This window comes from Nannospalax galili, unplaced genomic scaffold (genome assembly GCF_000622305.1).
Source record: "Nannospalax galili isolate Female #2095 unplaced genomic scaffold, S.galili_v1.0 scaffold529, whole genome shotgun sequence".
Classification (NCBI taxonomy): Eukaryota; Metazoa; Chordata; class Mammalia; order Rodentia; family Spalacidae; genus Nannospalax; species Nannospalax galili.
The window spans coordinates 2,527,796-2,541,477 of record NW_008360309.1 but is presented as its reverse complement, the minus strand read 5'-3'; the positions used below and the strand labels follow the sequence as shown (position 1 = coordinate 2,541,477).

The following is a 13,682-nucleotide window of genomic DNA, read 5'->3' as shown; positions in this document are numbered from 1 at the left end:
AAAATAAAATAAAATAAAATAAATAAAAAATAACAATGAGGAAAAGAAAAGCAGAGAGGAGGAGGTGTTGCCCCAGGTCAGAAGGACAACATCCACTCCACCAGCAATGATCATCTCCACTACAGAGGAACATCCCACACCCAAAATGTCTGGAGCCCGCAATGCTTCCCGCAGTTCTTCCCATCTGGGAGTCTTCCTGGTAATTGGAATGTTTCCATTCACATGACACTACCTTCTTGACAGGGCTCAAGTCTGAACTAACCTCTCACACACATAGCCTGAGGGAGTTTTGGACTGTGTCTGACTGTGACCTGTCCCATAAGGTCAGGTATGGGACTTTCCACCTGTGCTGCGACGTCTGTGCTGAAAAGTTTCGGATTTTGGAGCACTGTGTCTTGGGTGTTTTGAGATAAGCAATGCTCATCTGTAAGCAAGCTGCATCACAAAATAAAATGGGGTGCTGCTTTGTTGTTCCCCTGCTGAAGTCACAAGCAGCCATGGAGCAAAGCTGGCACAGGGGCACCCGCACATCCTGGGCCTGCCCTGGAGTGCAGGCAACTAGGTCTTTCTGGAGAACACTCCCAGCACTTGGGAGGCAGAGGCAGAGCTCTGTGAGTTCAAGGCCAGCCTGGTCTACATAGGGAGTTCCAGGACAGCTGGGGCTACAAGGAGACCCTGTCTCAAAAAAAAAGCCAAAAAGTAAAGAAAACCTTCGCAACAAAAACACAGTTCTAGAACTAGGCATGGTGGCACACACCTGTCATCCTCTACGTGGGAGGCTGAGGCAGGAGGCGACAAGCTTCAGACCAGCCTGGGCTACATAGAGACCCTGTCTTCAAAAGAAAACGCCAAACAAACACAGACACTGGATGAGTGGCATCTGGGAAGGGTGCAGAGATGAGCAGAGCATGGCATCCTGGTAGGCTCCCCAAGTCACTCACTGTCCCTCTCCCTTTGACTGGGCCCTCTTTCAGAAGGCCCTAGCTAGGTACTTCTATGTCATCAAGAACCCAGATGCCCAGGCTGCTTACGGACGAGTGTCAGAGTAAAGACAGCACTGCCACCAATGAAACCATGCCTTGTTTAACCGTGAGAACCAGCATTCCTGAGTTCAGGATGCAACTAACCAGGAGCTACTGAGACGGAGGAGGCCCTGGGCATCAAACAGGCCCTTAGCACTACAAACAGAGAGCCGACACTCAGGTGTGCCTCTGTGCCTCCAGCTACCAGGAGCATTCTGACAGGCCACCCGAAATGCCTCCTCAGATGTGCAGCTCAAGAAAAGCCCAAGGACCTTTTGGTTCCCTCCCTGGAGGCAGAGATGAACAGACAGGGACAGGGACAGTGGACAGCTAATGCACCCACAGAGCACAGCAGAAAGAATGCTCGTGGCGGGACACAGCTGTCACTCAGACTAAGTGAGAAGGGAGGACTTGGAGCAGTGGCACAAGATGCATGGTCCCAATCACAGCTCAGGGCAGAGCACTTAGCCAGCAAGCTGGACACCCTACTTTATCCACAGCCCCACAGAAAAGGAAGATGAGAGACTTCAAACTGAGCATGGCAGGGCAGAGTGTCACTGACAGGGCTGTGCAAAACCAACAGCTCTGCCCCACAGATGCAGACTTGAGCCTTGGCCGGGCACTGAAACTGCACTGGGCACCCTGGAACAGTGGACTGCCTCTCTGCCCTCTCTCTGCACCAGGACACAGCACCCACCAAGACTGGTGGTCCTCAGCTGACATTATACAACTCCAGGCAGAAGTGTACTACGACCCCAGACGGAAGGACACACTGTCCCCAGAACGTCCTGTGTCCTTGGTCCACTCAAACCTTTCTAACCCTCTGCAGAAGACCTCCCAAACTGGAGCTCGGCCCCTGGCCCTGTCCCCTGTACCAAGTTCACATTAAGAGGCCCTAAGGATAGAGTGTATATGACACAGCTCTGGGATTCTGGACGGACAGATGACAAAGGGAGTGCAGGGTGACAGAATGGGACTGTGTGTACAGTGAGGGGCTTCCAGGCAGGGGCAAGGGGTCAGGCAGGGCCAGGAGTGCTCTGCAGCAGAGGGCAGGCAGAAGCCATCACACTTCTGTCATCCCAGTACTCAGGAGGCCAGGAAGGAGGGCTGCAGGAGTTCCCAGGCAGCCTGGGATACTCAGCAAAACCCTACTTCAAACAATAGTAATAATAAAATGACAGGACAGGTGGGGGTGGCACAAAATTCAAGCAGCCAGCAGAGCAGATGGCACAGGCTGTCCACATCATGCTGGCAGGTTGGGGTGACATCCTAGGGGCACTGGAGCCTTGGGAGGACAGCCTGTAAACCAGAGGACTGGGAAACAGGAAGGGGGGACAACAGCCTTCAGCAAGACTGACCTCAGGGGCTCCCTGTGTGGAAGGACACACAGGGAGAGGAGGATGACCATCATCCTGGCAGAATCTGAGGTGCAGTTGTGGCTGTGAGCAGGAGGACCCTGTCCACCCCCAGAACACCACTGGACAAAGTACATGTGGCAATAGAGGGAGACTCCACCCAAGCAGACATGCAGTCCCCCACACTAAGCCCATCCAGGGGACAGACCGCAGAGACCAAGCAGTACCACCTGGAAGTGTTGACTGTCCCCAGAGACAGAGTTGTCACCCTCCCACTCTACCTAAGCTTAAATGGCACCCTGGGGAGCTTGGGGGGGCACCACAAAGGGCGCCTCAGCTCAGCAGACAATGACTACCACATTTTTGAGAGAAGCCCACTTTCCACACCAACACTCTACAAGGGTGCCCTGAACCTTCCAGAAATCACCTTCTGACCCAGCCAGACTCTACCCTTGCCTGACCTAGGACTTGATTCTGGATGTGTCTGGCCTCTAGCTGGGGTGCTTCCAGTCCGCTGGGCCCAAATCTCACCCTGAGCTTGGGCAGTGTGGGCTACCAACCCCTTCCTATCCCTGACCACCACCGGCGGCATCTTCTGCCCTGCTCACTCCCAGCGCTCTCCTGAGTCTGTAGGCACCAGGCACCAGGCACAGCTCAGGAACCACACAGTAAGCAGACAGTGCCATCAGCTAACACATACAAACACACAGGCATGCACTGACCTGGTGATCGGGATGAGGACAGGAATGGTGTCTAGACAGGAAGGGGTGAAAACCAACCTCCCTCTGTGCCCCACTTCCCAGCACACAGCCTCTCCCTTGCTCAGAGGCCTTGTATTCTCCATAGGAGAGGACAGTACAGCATAGACCCACCTCCCCTCCCTGGGCTAGCGTCACTCCACACACTCACAGGAGCTCATGTGCCCAGCCTGTGTGCACACATGCTCACACACTAACACACTTATACTCAGCAATACATACACAGACACATACACTCACACACGCTCTAAAACACTCACCTCTATACACAGAGACAGCTGCAGTTTGATCCTAACAGATCCACCCACTGAGCACCCCACTGAGTAGCACAGCACCTGCTGTTTCCTCTGGTGATAGCAGAGCTGCCTAGGAGCTGCCCTCACTGCTGCCATCACTAGAAAGGATCAGATGCTATGTCTGGGGGGCGGGCAGGCTGCGGGGGTGGGCTGGGGGCACAGGTGGGGGGTGGATTTCCAGGTTCACTAGTTCAAGTTCAGTTTGTACTGAATGGTCCATCTTAATGAAACAAAATCCTAAATGGACTATGTTGTCAGTATCCCAAGACACCTCCCAGAGTCCCTATACCCATGTCCTGGAGTTAGGAAGAAAGCACATTTTTTTGAGACAGGGTCCCCAGTAGCCCCAGCTGGCCTGAGCTTGCTATGTATATCAGGCTAGCCTCAAACTCACAGAGATCTACCTGCCTCTGCCACCCAAGTACTGGGACTAAAGGCTATACCAGCACACCAAGCCAAAGCGGTACCTCTTCAGTCAGACTGAGGGGCAGGCTCCTGTCCTGACCCCTCCGCCTTGCAACTTTTACATGGAGGAGGGGAGTTTGGTTGAGGGCTGAGGGTGGAACCCAGGACCCCCTGCACAGCAGGTGGACACCTGCCACTCCATCAGGCCATACCCTGGTCCTGAAGTCAAAGAACGGACTGAGAGAAAATGTCAACTCCACAGTCCAGTATGAGCAGGCACTCCACACAGCTGCCTGGTCCAATAGTGTTGGCTCAGACACTCCACCTCCCTACAAGCTTCTAAACCTGCTGGAAGCATGTGACAGGACAGTAGCCTCCTCACCAAAGAAGCAAATTCAGGACCAGCACTTGCCAGACCCCACCAGAGTTCAATTGTGTCACACATGGGCCCTGCAGAGTCATCCAGTCCAATAATGTTGCTTAAATATGCGGGGGGGGGAGGGGATTGAATAATTTTATTCCTGGAAAAGTCTGTGATGAGATGCTTCCCCTTTGCCTCCTTCCCTCCCTCTCTGCCCCTCCTCTTCCTCCTCCTTTTTTTTTTTTTTTTGTCTTTTTGAGACAGGGTCTCCCTATAGCCACAGCTGGCCTGGAACTCACAGAGATCCGCCTGCCTCTACCTCCCAAATGCTGGGATTAAAGGTGTGTGACACCATGTCCAGCTCTTTTTTTCTTTTTTAAAATATTTTCTTATTTTTATGTGCATGAGTGTATTGCCTGCATGTGTGTGAGCGCCCCTGTGTCATGCAATGCCACGGGTATCAGAAGAGGGCTTCAGATTCCCCTGGAACTGGAGTTAAGGATGGTTCGTAGCCGCTATGTGGGTGCTGGGAATTGAACCTGAGTCCTCTGCAAGAGAAGCCAGTGTTCTTAACTGCTGAGCCATTAGGGGGCCAGAGAGATGGCTCAGTGGTTAAGAGTACTGACTGCTCTGGGGCTAGGTGTGGTGGCACATGCCTTTAATCCCAGAACTCGGGAGGCAGAGGCAAGTGGATCTCTGTGAGTTCAAGGGCAGCCTGGTCTACATAGTGAGCTCTAGGACAGCTGGGGCTACAGGAAGACTCTGTCTCAAAAAGACCAAAAAAAAAGATTTTATTTTTCATTTCATTTATTTGTATTCATGCATAGCAGGTGCTCTTAACTGCTGAGCCAACTCTCCTGCGTGTGTGTGTGTGTGTGTGTGTGTATGTGTGTGTGTGTGTGTGTGGTGTGTCATTTGTGTACAAGTGGCCATGGAGGCCAGAAGAGGGTGCCAGATCACCTAGAAGTGGTAATTATAGAACACCCAACAAGAGTAATGGGAACCAAACTCGGTTCCTATAAAAGCAGCCAGTGCACTGACTACTAAGCCAGCTCTCCAGCTCTCCCCCCTTTGTTGTTTTTTTTCTTGGGGCGGGGGGTGTGGTACTGAAGAGGGAAAGAGTCACACACTACCCTGAAAATTAGCTTGTCTTAATCTGAAGCAGTGTGCTTTTCAATTTTATATTTTCCAGTGGAAAAAAAAAACTACACAGGCTGCTTGCTTAGCATATGCACATCAGTGGGCTCCATCCCCAGCAACAGGGAAATGAAGGGGGAGCAGATACAAATGTCTCTGGCCTCGGTTTATCCCTCTACATGGCAAATAGAAAAATGACCCAGGAAACTCAAAGGATTAACTCAGCATACTCATCTTCATATTCTCACATTCATATTCTCCTCTCTCTCTCTCCTCTCTCTCTCTCTCTCTCTCCTCTCTCTCTCTCTCCTCTCCAATGAAGGGGGAGCAGATACAAATGTCTCTGGCCTCGGTTTATCCCTCTACATGGCAAATAGAAAAATGACCCAGGAAACTCAAAGGATTAACTCAGCATACTCATCTTCATATTCTCACATTCATATTCTCCTTCTCCTCTCTCCTCTCTCTCTCTCTCTCTCTCTCTCTCTCTCTCTCTCTCTCTCTCTCGTTTCCACCTGACCTGCAACTATGTTGTCCAGACTATCCTTGAACTCACAGCATCCTGCCTGCCTTCCTAATTCTGACTGATAAGTCTGCCCACTGTTCATGGAACACTTTTCCAAATGATCACTGGCTGCTCAAATGAAGCCAAGCTGGGGAAACCAAGCAAGCGCTCCACGGTATGAATGACCTGTCCAACATGGTTGGTGACATGGCCTAGAGGGTCAGATCAGAAAGTGGGTTCTCAGCTCCCCAGAGCCACCTAATGTGAAGACAGGCACTCAGCTCATCAGAGCAGCCAACCAGGGCTTAGAGCTAGGCAAAAGAGCTGCTTTAGAGATAGGAACTGGGGCAGAGGGGGAAGCATGTGGTTCTGCTTGATGGGAAGCCTCAACAGGCAGGCAGTGCAGGTCAGCAAAGCAACCAGGGAGTTCTGAGGTTTCTAGTAGGAGGGCCAAGTCGAACTCTAGATCCCTGCTCTCTGCCCATCAAAATATACTGCACAGTTATCAACATTCTAGTAAAATAAATCTTGGGGGGAAAAACAAAAAAACAGGGACAAGAAAGCAAACAAATGCCCCCAGGTCCTCCACAGTCATTACAGACACACTAGCTGGGTGCTCTGGGGAGGGTGCCCAGTGGCCTGAGTGGAAAGCAGGGGAGAATGGACAAGAGGGGCTCCATAGCAGGTAGCCAGGGTTCAACTCCAGTGTGACACTCATAGACTCATAGCTATCGAACTTTCACAAGTCACCTCACCCTATGGGTCTATTTCTTCTCATGCATTAAACAGAATCCTTCTAGGGAGCTGGGGTGTGGCTCAGCGGTACAGCACTGGCTAGGCATGTGCAAGGGCCTGGGTTCCATCCTCAGCTCCGGAAACAGACAAGACACAAACCTCCTGGAAGAATGCACGTGTGGTAAGAGTATCCCCAGAGCTCCCAGATGTAAGTAGAGAGACAGGGGGAATCTGGTACCTCAGCACTACTGTCAGTCATCAGGCATTCTCCGTGGAGGCATCCTCCGTGTGGAGTCTGAGGAACCCACAGAAGGCACAGGACGGAGCAAGACCTTGGTTTCAGGAGGGCTGGAGGGAAGTGCCACAGAGGGCTCAGAAGTGGCTGGATGGGAGGCAGCAGGTCCCACAGGATCACCAAGCCCCAGGAGCGGCACTGCTACCAAGACACTGGAAGCAAGGGGTGGGAGTGGGCATGGGGCAGCTAAGGGGCAGACAGAAGCCAGTCAGGAAGAGTGCAGGGGTCAGAAGCGGGTCAGAGTGGGACCGTGAGGAGCTGGCTCATCAGGACAGACTCACTTTGAGAGGTCAGGCACTGTACCTCGGAGATACATCCCTAGTCCCTTGGCAGGAGAATGGGAGACATGGAAGGTTCTGGAGCAAGGCAGTGGTTAGAAGATCCCAGAGTGGTAGGGGAAGAAGTAGGGAAAAGGTTAGGAGGAAATGGGACAGGATGGTCCCTGCCCTACTGTACTCCCCAGGGAACGTCAAGGTGTGGTCAGGAAGTAGCCCACAAGAAGAGCAAGGGGCAAAGCACCAAAAGGGTCTGTGGAAGGCAGGGTTAAAGCACTGAGCAGGGAAGCTGCAGACTGGAGGGAAAGGAGGTGGGCAGACAAGGGGGAGGCTGGGAACCCCTGGCCAGACTGAAGATGGACACTCAGAGAGAAGGTCGGCAGTTCAGACGAAGAAGAGGCTGTGCAAAGGCCCTGGTCCCCGAGCCCAGCACTGGGAAAGATGGGTGCAGGGACCTCGGCTTGGGAAGGCACACTCAAGGCTGTGTGTGCTGGCACTTATGTGGGACCCTGGCCTGGGAGGCCGATGGCCAGGATGGTGTTGGGGAGAACAGAGCAGAGAGGGACAAGAAAAATGCTCCCAGCACTAGAGGAGAAAGAAAAACAGCTGCACTCCCCCACACTGCTAACTCTGAGGCTGGTGCCTTCGCTCACTTCACTCACTTTAACGGCGCATCGCTTTCCAAGTGACCTCTGCCACTCAGTCCAATCATGCCAGAGCCTCCTGTTCAGGAGGTCAGGGCATCCAAACCAGAAGGTATCACAGATTTTTCCCCTTTCACTTCCATCTGTGTGAGCACCTTGATTTGGCCCTAATTGTGCCTCACACCTGGGTGACAGTAACCCTAGCTTTGAAGTTTTGTAGTTCAGTAAAGAGCAGACATAAAAGCTGGGCCTGGTGGCAGAAACCTGTCATCCCCGCCCCTGAGAGGCTACAGCGGGAGGACTGGTGAGTTCTGGCCAGCCTGGGAAATTTAGTGAGACCCCATCTTACAATAAAAATATCAGAGCTAGGCAGGTGTGGTGGCACACGAATGTCTTTAGCCCCAGAACACAGAAGGCAGAGGACAGCACTCTGAGTTCCAGGCCAGCTGGGGCTACAGGGAGACCCTATCAAAAAGAAATAGGGCCAACTACATGGTTCGGTGAGTAAAAGTGTTTGCTGGCAAGACTGACCACCTGAGTTTGATTATGGAGACCCACATGAGAGAAAGAGAGAAGTAAATCCTGAAAGCTGTCCTCTGACCTTCACACATGCACCACAGTACATGCACTTATATCACACAGAGATAAATTAATAAATGTAAAAACAACTTTTTGTCTTGTTGAGACAAGGTCTCCCTGTAGCCCCAGCTGGCCTGGAACTCGCTATGTAAACCAGGCTGGCCTCAAACTCAGAGATCTGCCTGCCTCTGCCTCCCGAGTGCTGGGATTAAAGGTGTGTGCCACCACACCCACTGTAAAAAAAAAAAAAAAAAAAAAAAAACTTTTAAAAAATGGTCAAAAAACAACAACAAAGACAAGCATGGAGGAAAGGCAGCGACCTCAGGACACAGGTTGCACCTCCTCACAACTGCCTCAGTTCAGCTCCATCCCCACCCACAGCTCTTCCACCTGAGAGGAAAAGCCTCATGTCACAGCGCCCCGCTTTACTGGCCTAGGTGACATTTTCTGAGTGCTGGGCACAGAGTTGGACATGAAGTCAGGCAAGCTGGGCAAGTGACCTGTTCTCCCATTGATATCAGGTCTGACACAGAGACAGACATACAATGTGGTCTGTGGACCATGAGGGATGCTGAGGGGTGCTGTGAGGGAGATGGATAGCTATGTGCCAAGACTAGTAAAGGCCTCTGGGAAGGATGATACTTGAGCTGCCAGCTGAAGGAAGGAAAGGAACTAGGAACTGAAATTGCAAAGGGGAAATGGGAAAAGTGCTTCAAGCAGGAACAACCCAAGCAACACAATGAGGACACAGCTGGCCTGCAGGAAGAGAGGAAAGGCTGCAGTGTGGTCCAAAGGGAGCACAGGGGCAAGGCAGGCAAAGCTGGTACATATCAGAAAGAGGGGACTGGGATTCTATTCCAGAAGATTCTAAGAAGGTGAGTCCCATGAAATGACTCATGTTCCCACACATCTGTCACCTCACAATGACAAATCACCATCCTGAAACTACTTCATCAGCAAAATAGGAATCTCATCATAGTCCAGGCTAGCCTAGAACTTTCTCAGTCTCCTGAGTGCTTGGTTGACAGGCGTGCAACATTACTGCCCCTGCCAGGAACCCCCTGTTGATAGCTGGTGTTGTAAGACTAATTGCCAACATGTATCCAAGTCTGACACACTCAACAAGCATTAGCTACTGTCTTCATCAAAACCCAAATTAGGGCTAGTGTCAAAATTAGGAAGCTTGAAAAACACCTCAAAAAGTCAGGAGCACTAACTGCACTAGGGGATAACTCAGTCTTGAAAGCTTGAGAATCCACATTCAATCCCTAGAAACTCATGCAAAAATGCTGTGTGGTGATGCACATGTGTAATTCCGGCACTGGGGAGGTGGAGACAGGAGGCTCCCTGGGGTTCCCTGGCCAGCCAGTCCAGGTTAGCCTCTGCACATATGTGTGCATGCACACACAAGGGCACTTTCTCACTAAGTGAACATAGTTGAGAGGACCCTTCCCTCTCCTCAACTCTATACCGTAATACTTGCCTGTTAATAATAACACCTAATATCCAAGCATGGTAGTGTGCACCCGCAGTAGCAATTACTGAAGCAAGAGGATGGAGTGAGGCCAGGAGTAGAAAGCCAGCCATGACTACACACCAGGACTCCACCCCAACACATACGTCCTATCTGCCGAGTCCTTAATTTACAGAGCACTTCCATAGGTGTTACAAGAACTTGTTAACCAATATCTACTCATCTCCACACTGTTAATTCAGTGACGGGGCTGCAGATTGGCTAGTTCTTGCAAGACAACATGCAGGCATCGCTCTCCTTTGGATCAGCTGACCTGAAGTGACGACCTGCCTGCATTCATACTGCACTTTCTATTCCCAAACAAATTAAACGCCACTGATAACTAGAGTGTCACAGAGAGCTTCTAGTGAGCTAGGCAAAAATGTGCTTTCCCTGCTTATTCTTCCCCTTATGTTAATTGCATTTTTATAGCTCCATTTTCCAAAGGAGGTAATTGATGTGAGCGGAGGCTAAGAGCTTCGTTCAAGGACGCTCGGAAGAAAAAGCTGGGATAGAGATCCCAGCACAAGGTGCTCCCTTGCTGGTAACCATGATCCCGTGCACGACGATTCTAGCAAAGTGCTTATGATACGCTGCTTGGTACAACACAGGTAATTCGGCAAATTATCAGGACACTTTCTAGTTCTCAGGGGTGACACCTCTAGACCTTGCCCGGCAGGGTGACTTGCTGCGCTCCTCGCACCTGACCCCACGCACGTTTGAGGGAGAGGTTGATGAATGAATGTCTCTCCCCACAAGCACAGCTGCCTGCGCATGGCTATTCTGATCATCCCCGTGACGCCTAGTGCTGTCTCTACAGAAAAGCATTGGGGGACTTTGAGGACGCGGCCTGGCGCCCACTGGGAAGACGCGCGACGCACGCTTTTCCCACGGCTCAGGGGCGGCGGGAGGGGCTCCGGGAGAAGGGTTCGCTAGCCGCGTCCTGGGTCCCCGCGGACACCGTCCGCCCCGACGCCGCGAAACAAAGACTCCGGGCTGAGCCCGCCGCCCACCCTTCTCCGCGAGGACCCCAGCCAGCCAGGCCGGGCCCGGGCCGAACGGACCCCCGCGGCGGCCTCACCTCGTTGCCCGTGGGTCACCGCTCTGAGGGTCGCGCGGCTGCCGGAGGCCGCGGGCCCCGCCAGCCTGTCACCTTCTGGACCGCCCGGAACCTGCTGCCCCGCGACTGCGGCCCTCAGCGCGCCATCGCTGCCCTCCAGCCGCGCTTCCCCGGTGCGTCGGCCTCCCTGCGGCGCCCGCCGTCCGCTCCGCCCTCGACATGCCCCAGTAGCATACCTGCTGTGAGAGCGGGACAAGCGATGCCGCCATCTTCGCGCGGACTCGGCCTCCCGAGCGCCGGAGGGGGCGAGGGATGGGCCGCGCAGGCGCACTGAGGCGAAGGAGGGCTAGGGTGCGCGCGCATCCAGACCGGCGCGAAGGCCTGCTTGAAGACCGAAGCAAGCATGCGTGGAAGCGAATCGAGGGCGGGGCCTCACGCACGCAGAACAGATGGAGGGGCGGGGCGAAGGTGGGGCGGGGCCTCACGGGTGGAGTCTGGCTGAAGGGGGCGAGGTGAGACAACTTGGGGCGGGGCCTCGCCCGCTTAGCCTGAGGGGGCGGGGATGGGGCTGGGCCTCGAGAGGGGCAGAGTGGACCGGCTCAGGGGCGGGGTCTCGCAGCGCGGAGGCGCGCCCATCCCAGGGACCCTAGTGGAAAGTAGGCTCTGCCTCCCTGTCACCATCCCCTGTCCCACAAGATACACACACATACACACACACACACACGTGACACGTGTACGAGTTCTCTGGTGTCTTGCGGCCTGGATAAACCCGCAGTGGACTAACCCTTCTGCTCTAGTACAAAATGCCTAGAGTGCTGAACGTTCCTGGGAAGAAGGGAACAAACAGAGACTGAACAAAGTACAGTTGCACCCAAGTTCAGCTTGGTCCCTGGGCTGTGTCACAACCACCCCGTGTGCTTGTTAAAGCACCATGAGTTTTGATTCTGTTTGTAGATGTGGATGTGCCCTGACATTTTGGCTTTTTAAAAAAATCTATCTGGAGCCGGGTGGCGCACACCTTTAATCCCAGCACTCGGGGAGGGCGGGGGCGGCAGAGGCAGGCGGATCTCTGTGAGTTCAAGGCCAGCCTGGTCTACATAGCGAGTTCCAGGACAGCTGGGGCTACAGGGAGACCCTGCTTCAAAAACACCAAAAAAAAAAAAAAATCTATCTGGGCCGGGCATGGTGGCGCATGCCTTCAGTCCCAGTACTCATGACTTTAGTCCCATCTAGGGAGGCAGAGGCAGGCAGATCTCCGTGAGTCCAAAGCCAGCCTGGTCTACATAGAGAGTGCCAGGCCAGCTGGGGCTACAGGGAGACCCTGTCTCAAAAAGAAAACAAAAACAAAAAAGTTTATCTGTGTTTGAGTGTATACTACATGTGTGCAGAAGTGTATTGGTGCCTGTGGTGGCCAGAGAGGGTGTTGGATTCCCTGGAGCTGGAGTTACAGGCGGTTGTGAGCCAACCTATGTAGATGCTGGGAACTGAACTCCTATATCCTCTGGAAGCTCACTTAATCATTGAACCATCTCTCCAGCCCCCTTGGCATTTCTTTTGTTGTTCTGTTCATTTTTCTTATGTATTTAGTACTGTTATTGATGGGGGGGCACACATACATGCCATACTGTGTGGGGGGAGGTCAAAGAACAAATTTCAGCAGTCAAGTCTTTCCACTTGCCATGATTTGGGGAATAGAATTCAGGTCAAACTCAAGTGGCTAAACTTGTGCAGCAAATGCTTTTACCCACTGAGTCATCCTGCTGGCCCATTTTATTCTTTGTGGCAGGGTCTCACATAGCCCAAGACTGGCCTTGAACTTATGTAACCAAGGGTGACACTGAACTCCTAATCCTTCCTTCTTCTGTCTCCCAAGTACAGGGCTGACATTTTAGCATCTCTATCAAATCTCCCTGGTGATTCTGAGGCTTTGGTCTCAGGCTTTCCTTCTGATGACCACTGGCCTACAGGAAGGAAGCAGACGTTTGTCCATTAAGGAAATGGATGACCATGGACCATGACACGCACTGGCAAGACCAATGGCCTGACCCTCAAAAGCTGAACATGTGAGGTTGTAATGTCTGTTAAATTGGTAAACTGTCCTGTGTGGTTTGAGCTCACTGACAAGTTGACTCTGGAGATATACCCAACTCCATTTCAGACCCAAGCATGTTTATGTCGTGCCCTTCAGGGCCCCTTGTCTAAAGATGGGCTGGCCCCCTTAACTCTGTGACAGGGAGGACAGAACAGCAAAACCTCAAGAGTAAAGAAAACACTGTGCCCTTGAGAATAGCCAGAAGGTAAACCATGTCCAACAGAGGTTACTATTACTTATCCCAGCGTGGTAGTTTGAATGAGAATTGTCTGATACAGGCTTGGTCCCCAGTTGGTGGTGCTGTTTGAGGCAACTATGGGACCCTTAGGAGGTGGAGCCTTGCTGGAGGTGGGACCTTGACAGCTCATAGCCTTGCCCTACTTTGTTTGCTCTGTTGAGTGTTTGTGGTAGAGATGTGAGCTTCCTGCTCTTGCCACCATGCCTGCCAGGCCTCCCCTACCATTTTAGACTCTCCCTCTGGGAACTTAAGCCAAAATAAACTCTTTCCTCCCTAAGTCTCTTTTGGTCATTGGTGTTTTATCACAGCAACAAAAAGTAGTTAATGCGCCAGGCGTGGTGGCGCATGCCTTTGATCCCAGCACTTGGGAGGCAGAGGCAGGCGGATCTCTGTGAGTTCAAGGCCAGCCTTG

At 52.5% G+C, this 13,682-nt stretch overlaps 1 protein-coding gene across 7 annotated transcripts in view; it reads right to left on the bottom strand.

Moving 5' to 3' along the window:
- The window catches only part of Eps15l1 (epidermal growth factor receptor pathway substrate 15 like 1), an 82,504-nt gene extending 71,211 nt beyond the window's left edge, over positions 1-11,293 (bottom strand). For all 7 annotated transcript variants that reach the window (XM_017795951.2, XM_008824661.3, XM_029559378.1 and 4 more), the window contains exon 1: positions 11,177-11,293. In XM_017795951.2, coding sequence (XP_017651440.1) covers positions 11,177-11,209 — 33 coding nt within the window. In that variant the 5' untranslated portion in view covers positions 11,210-11,293. The remainder of the gene's footprint in view (positions 1-11,176) is intronic.
- Positions 11,294-13,682: the final 2,389 nt, after the last annotated feature.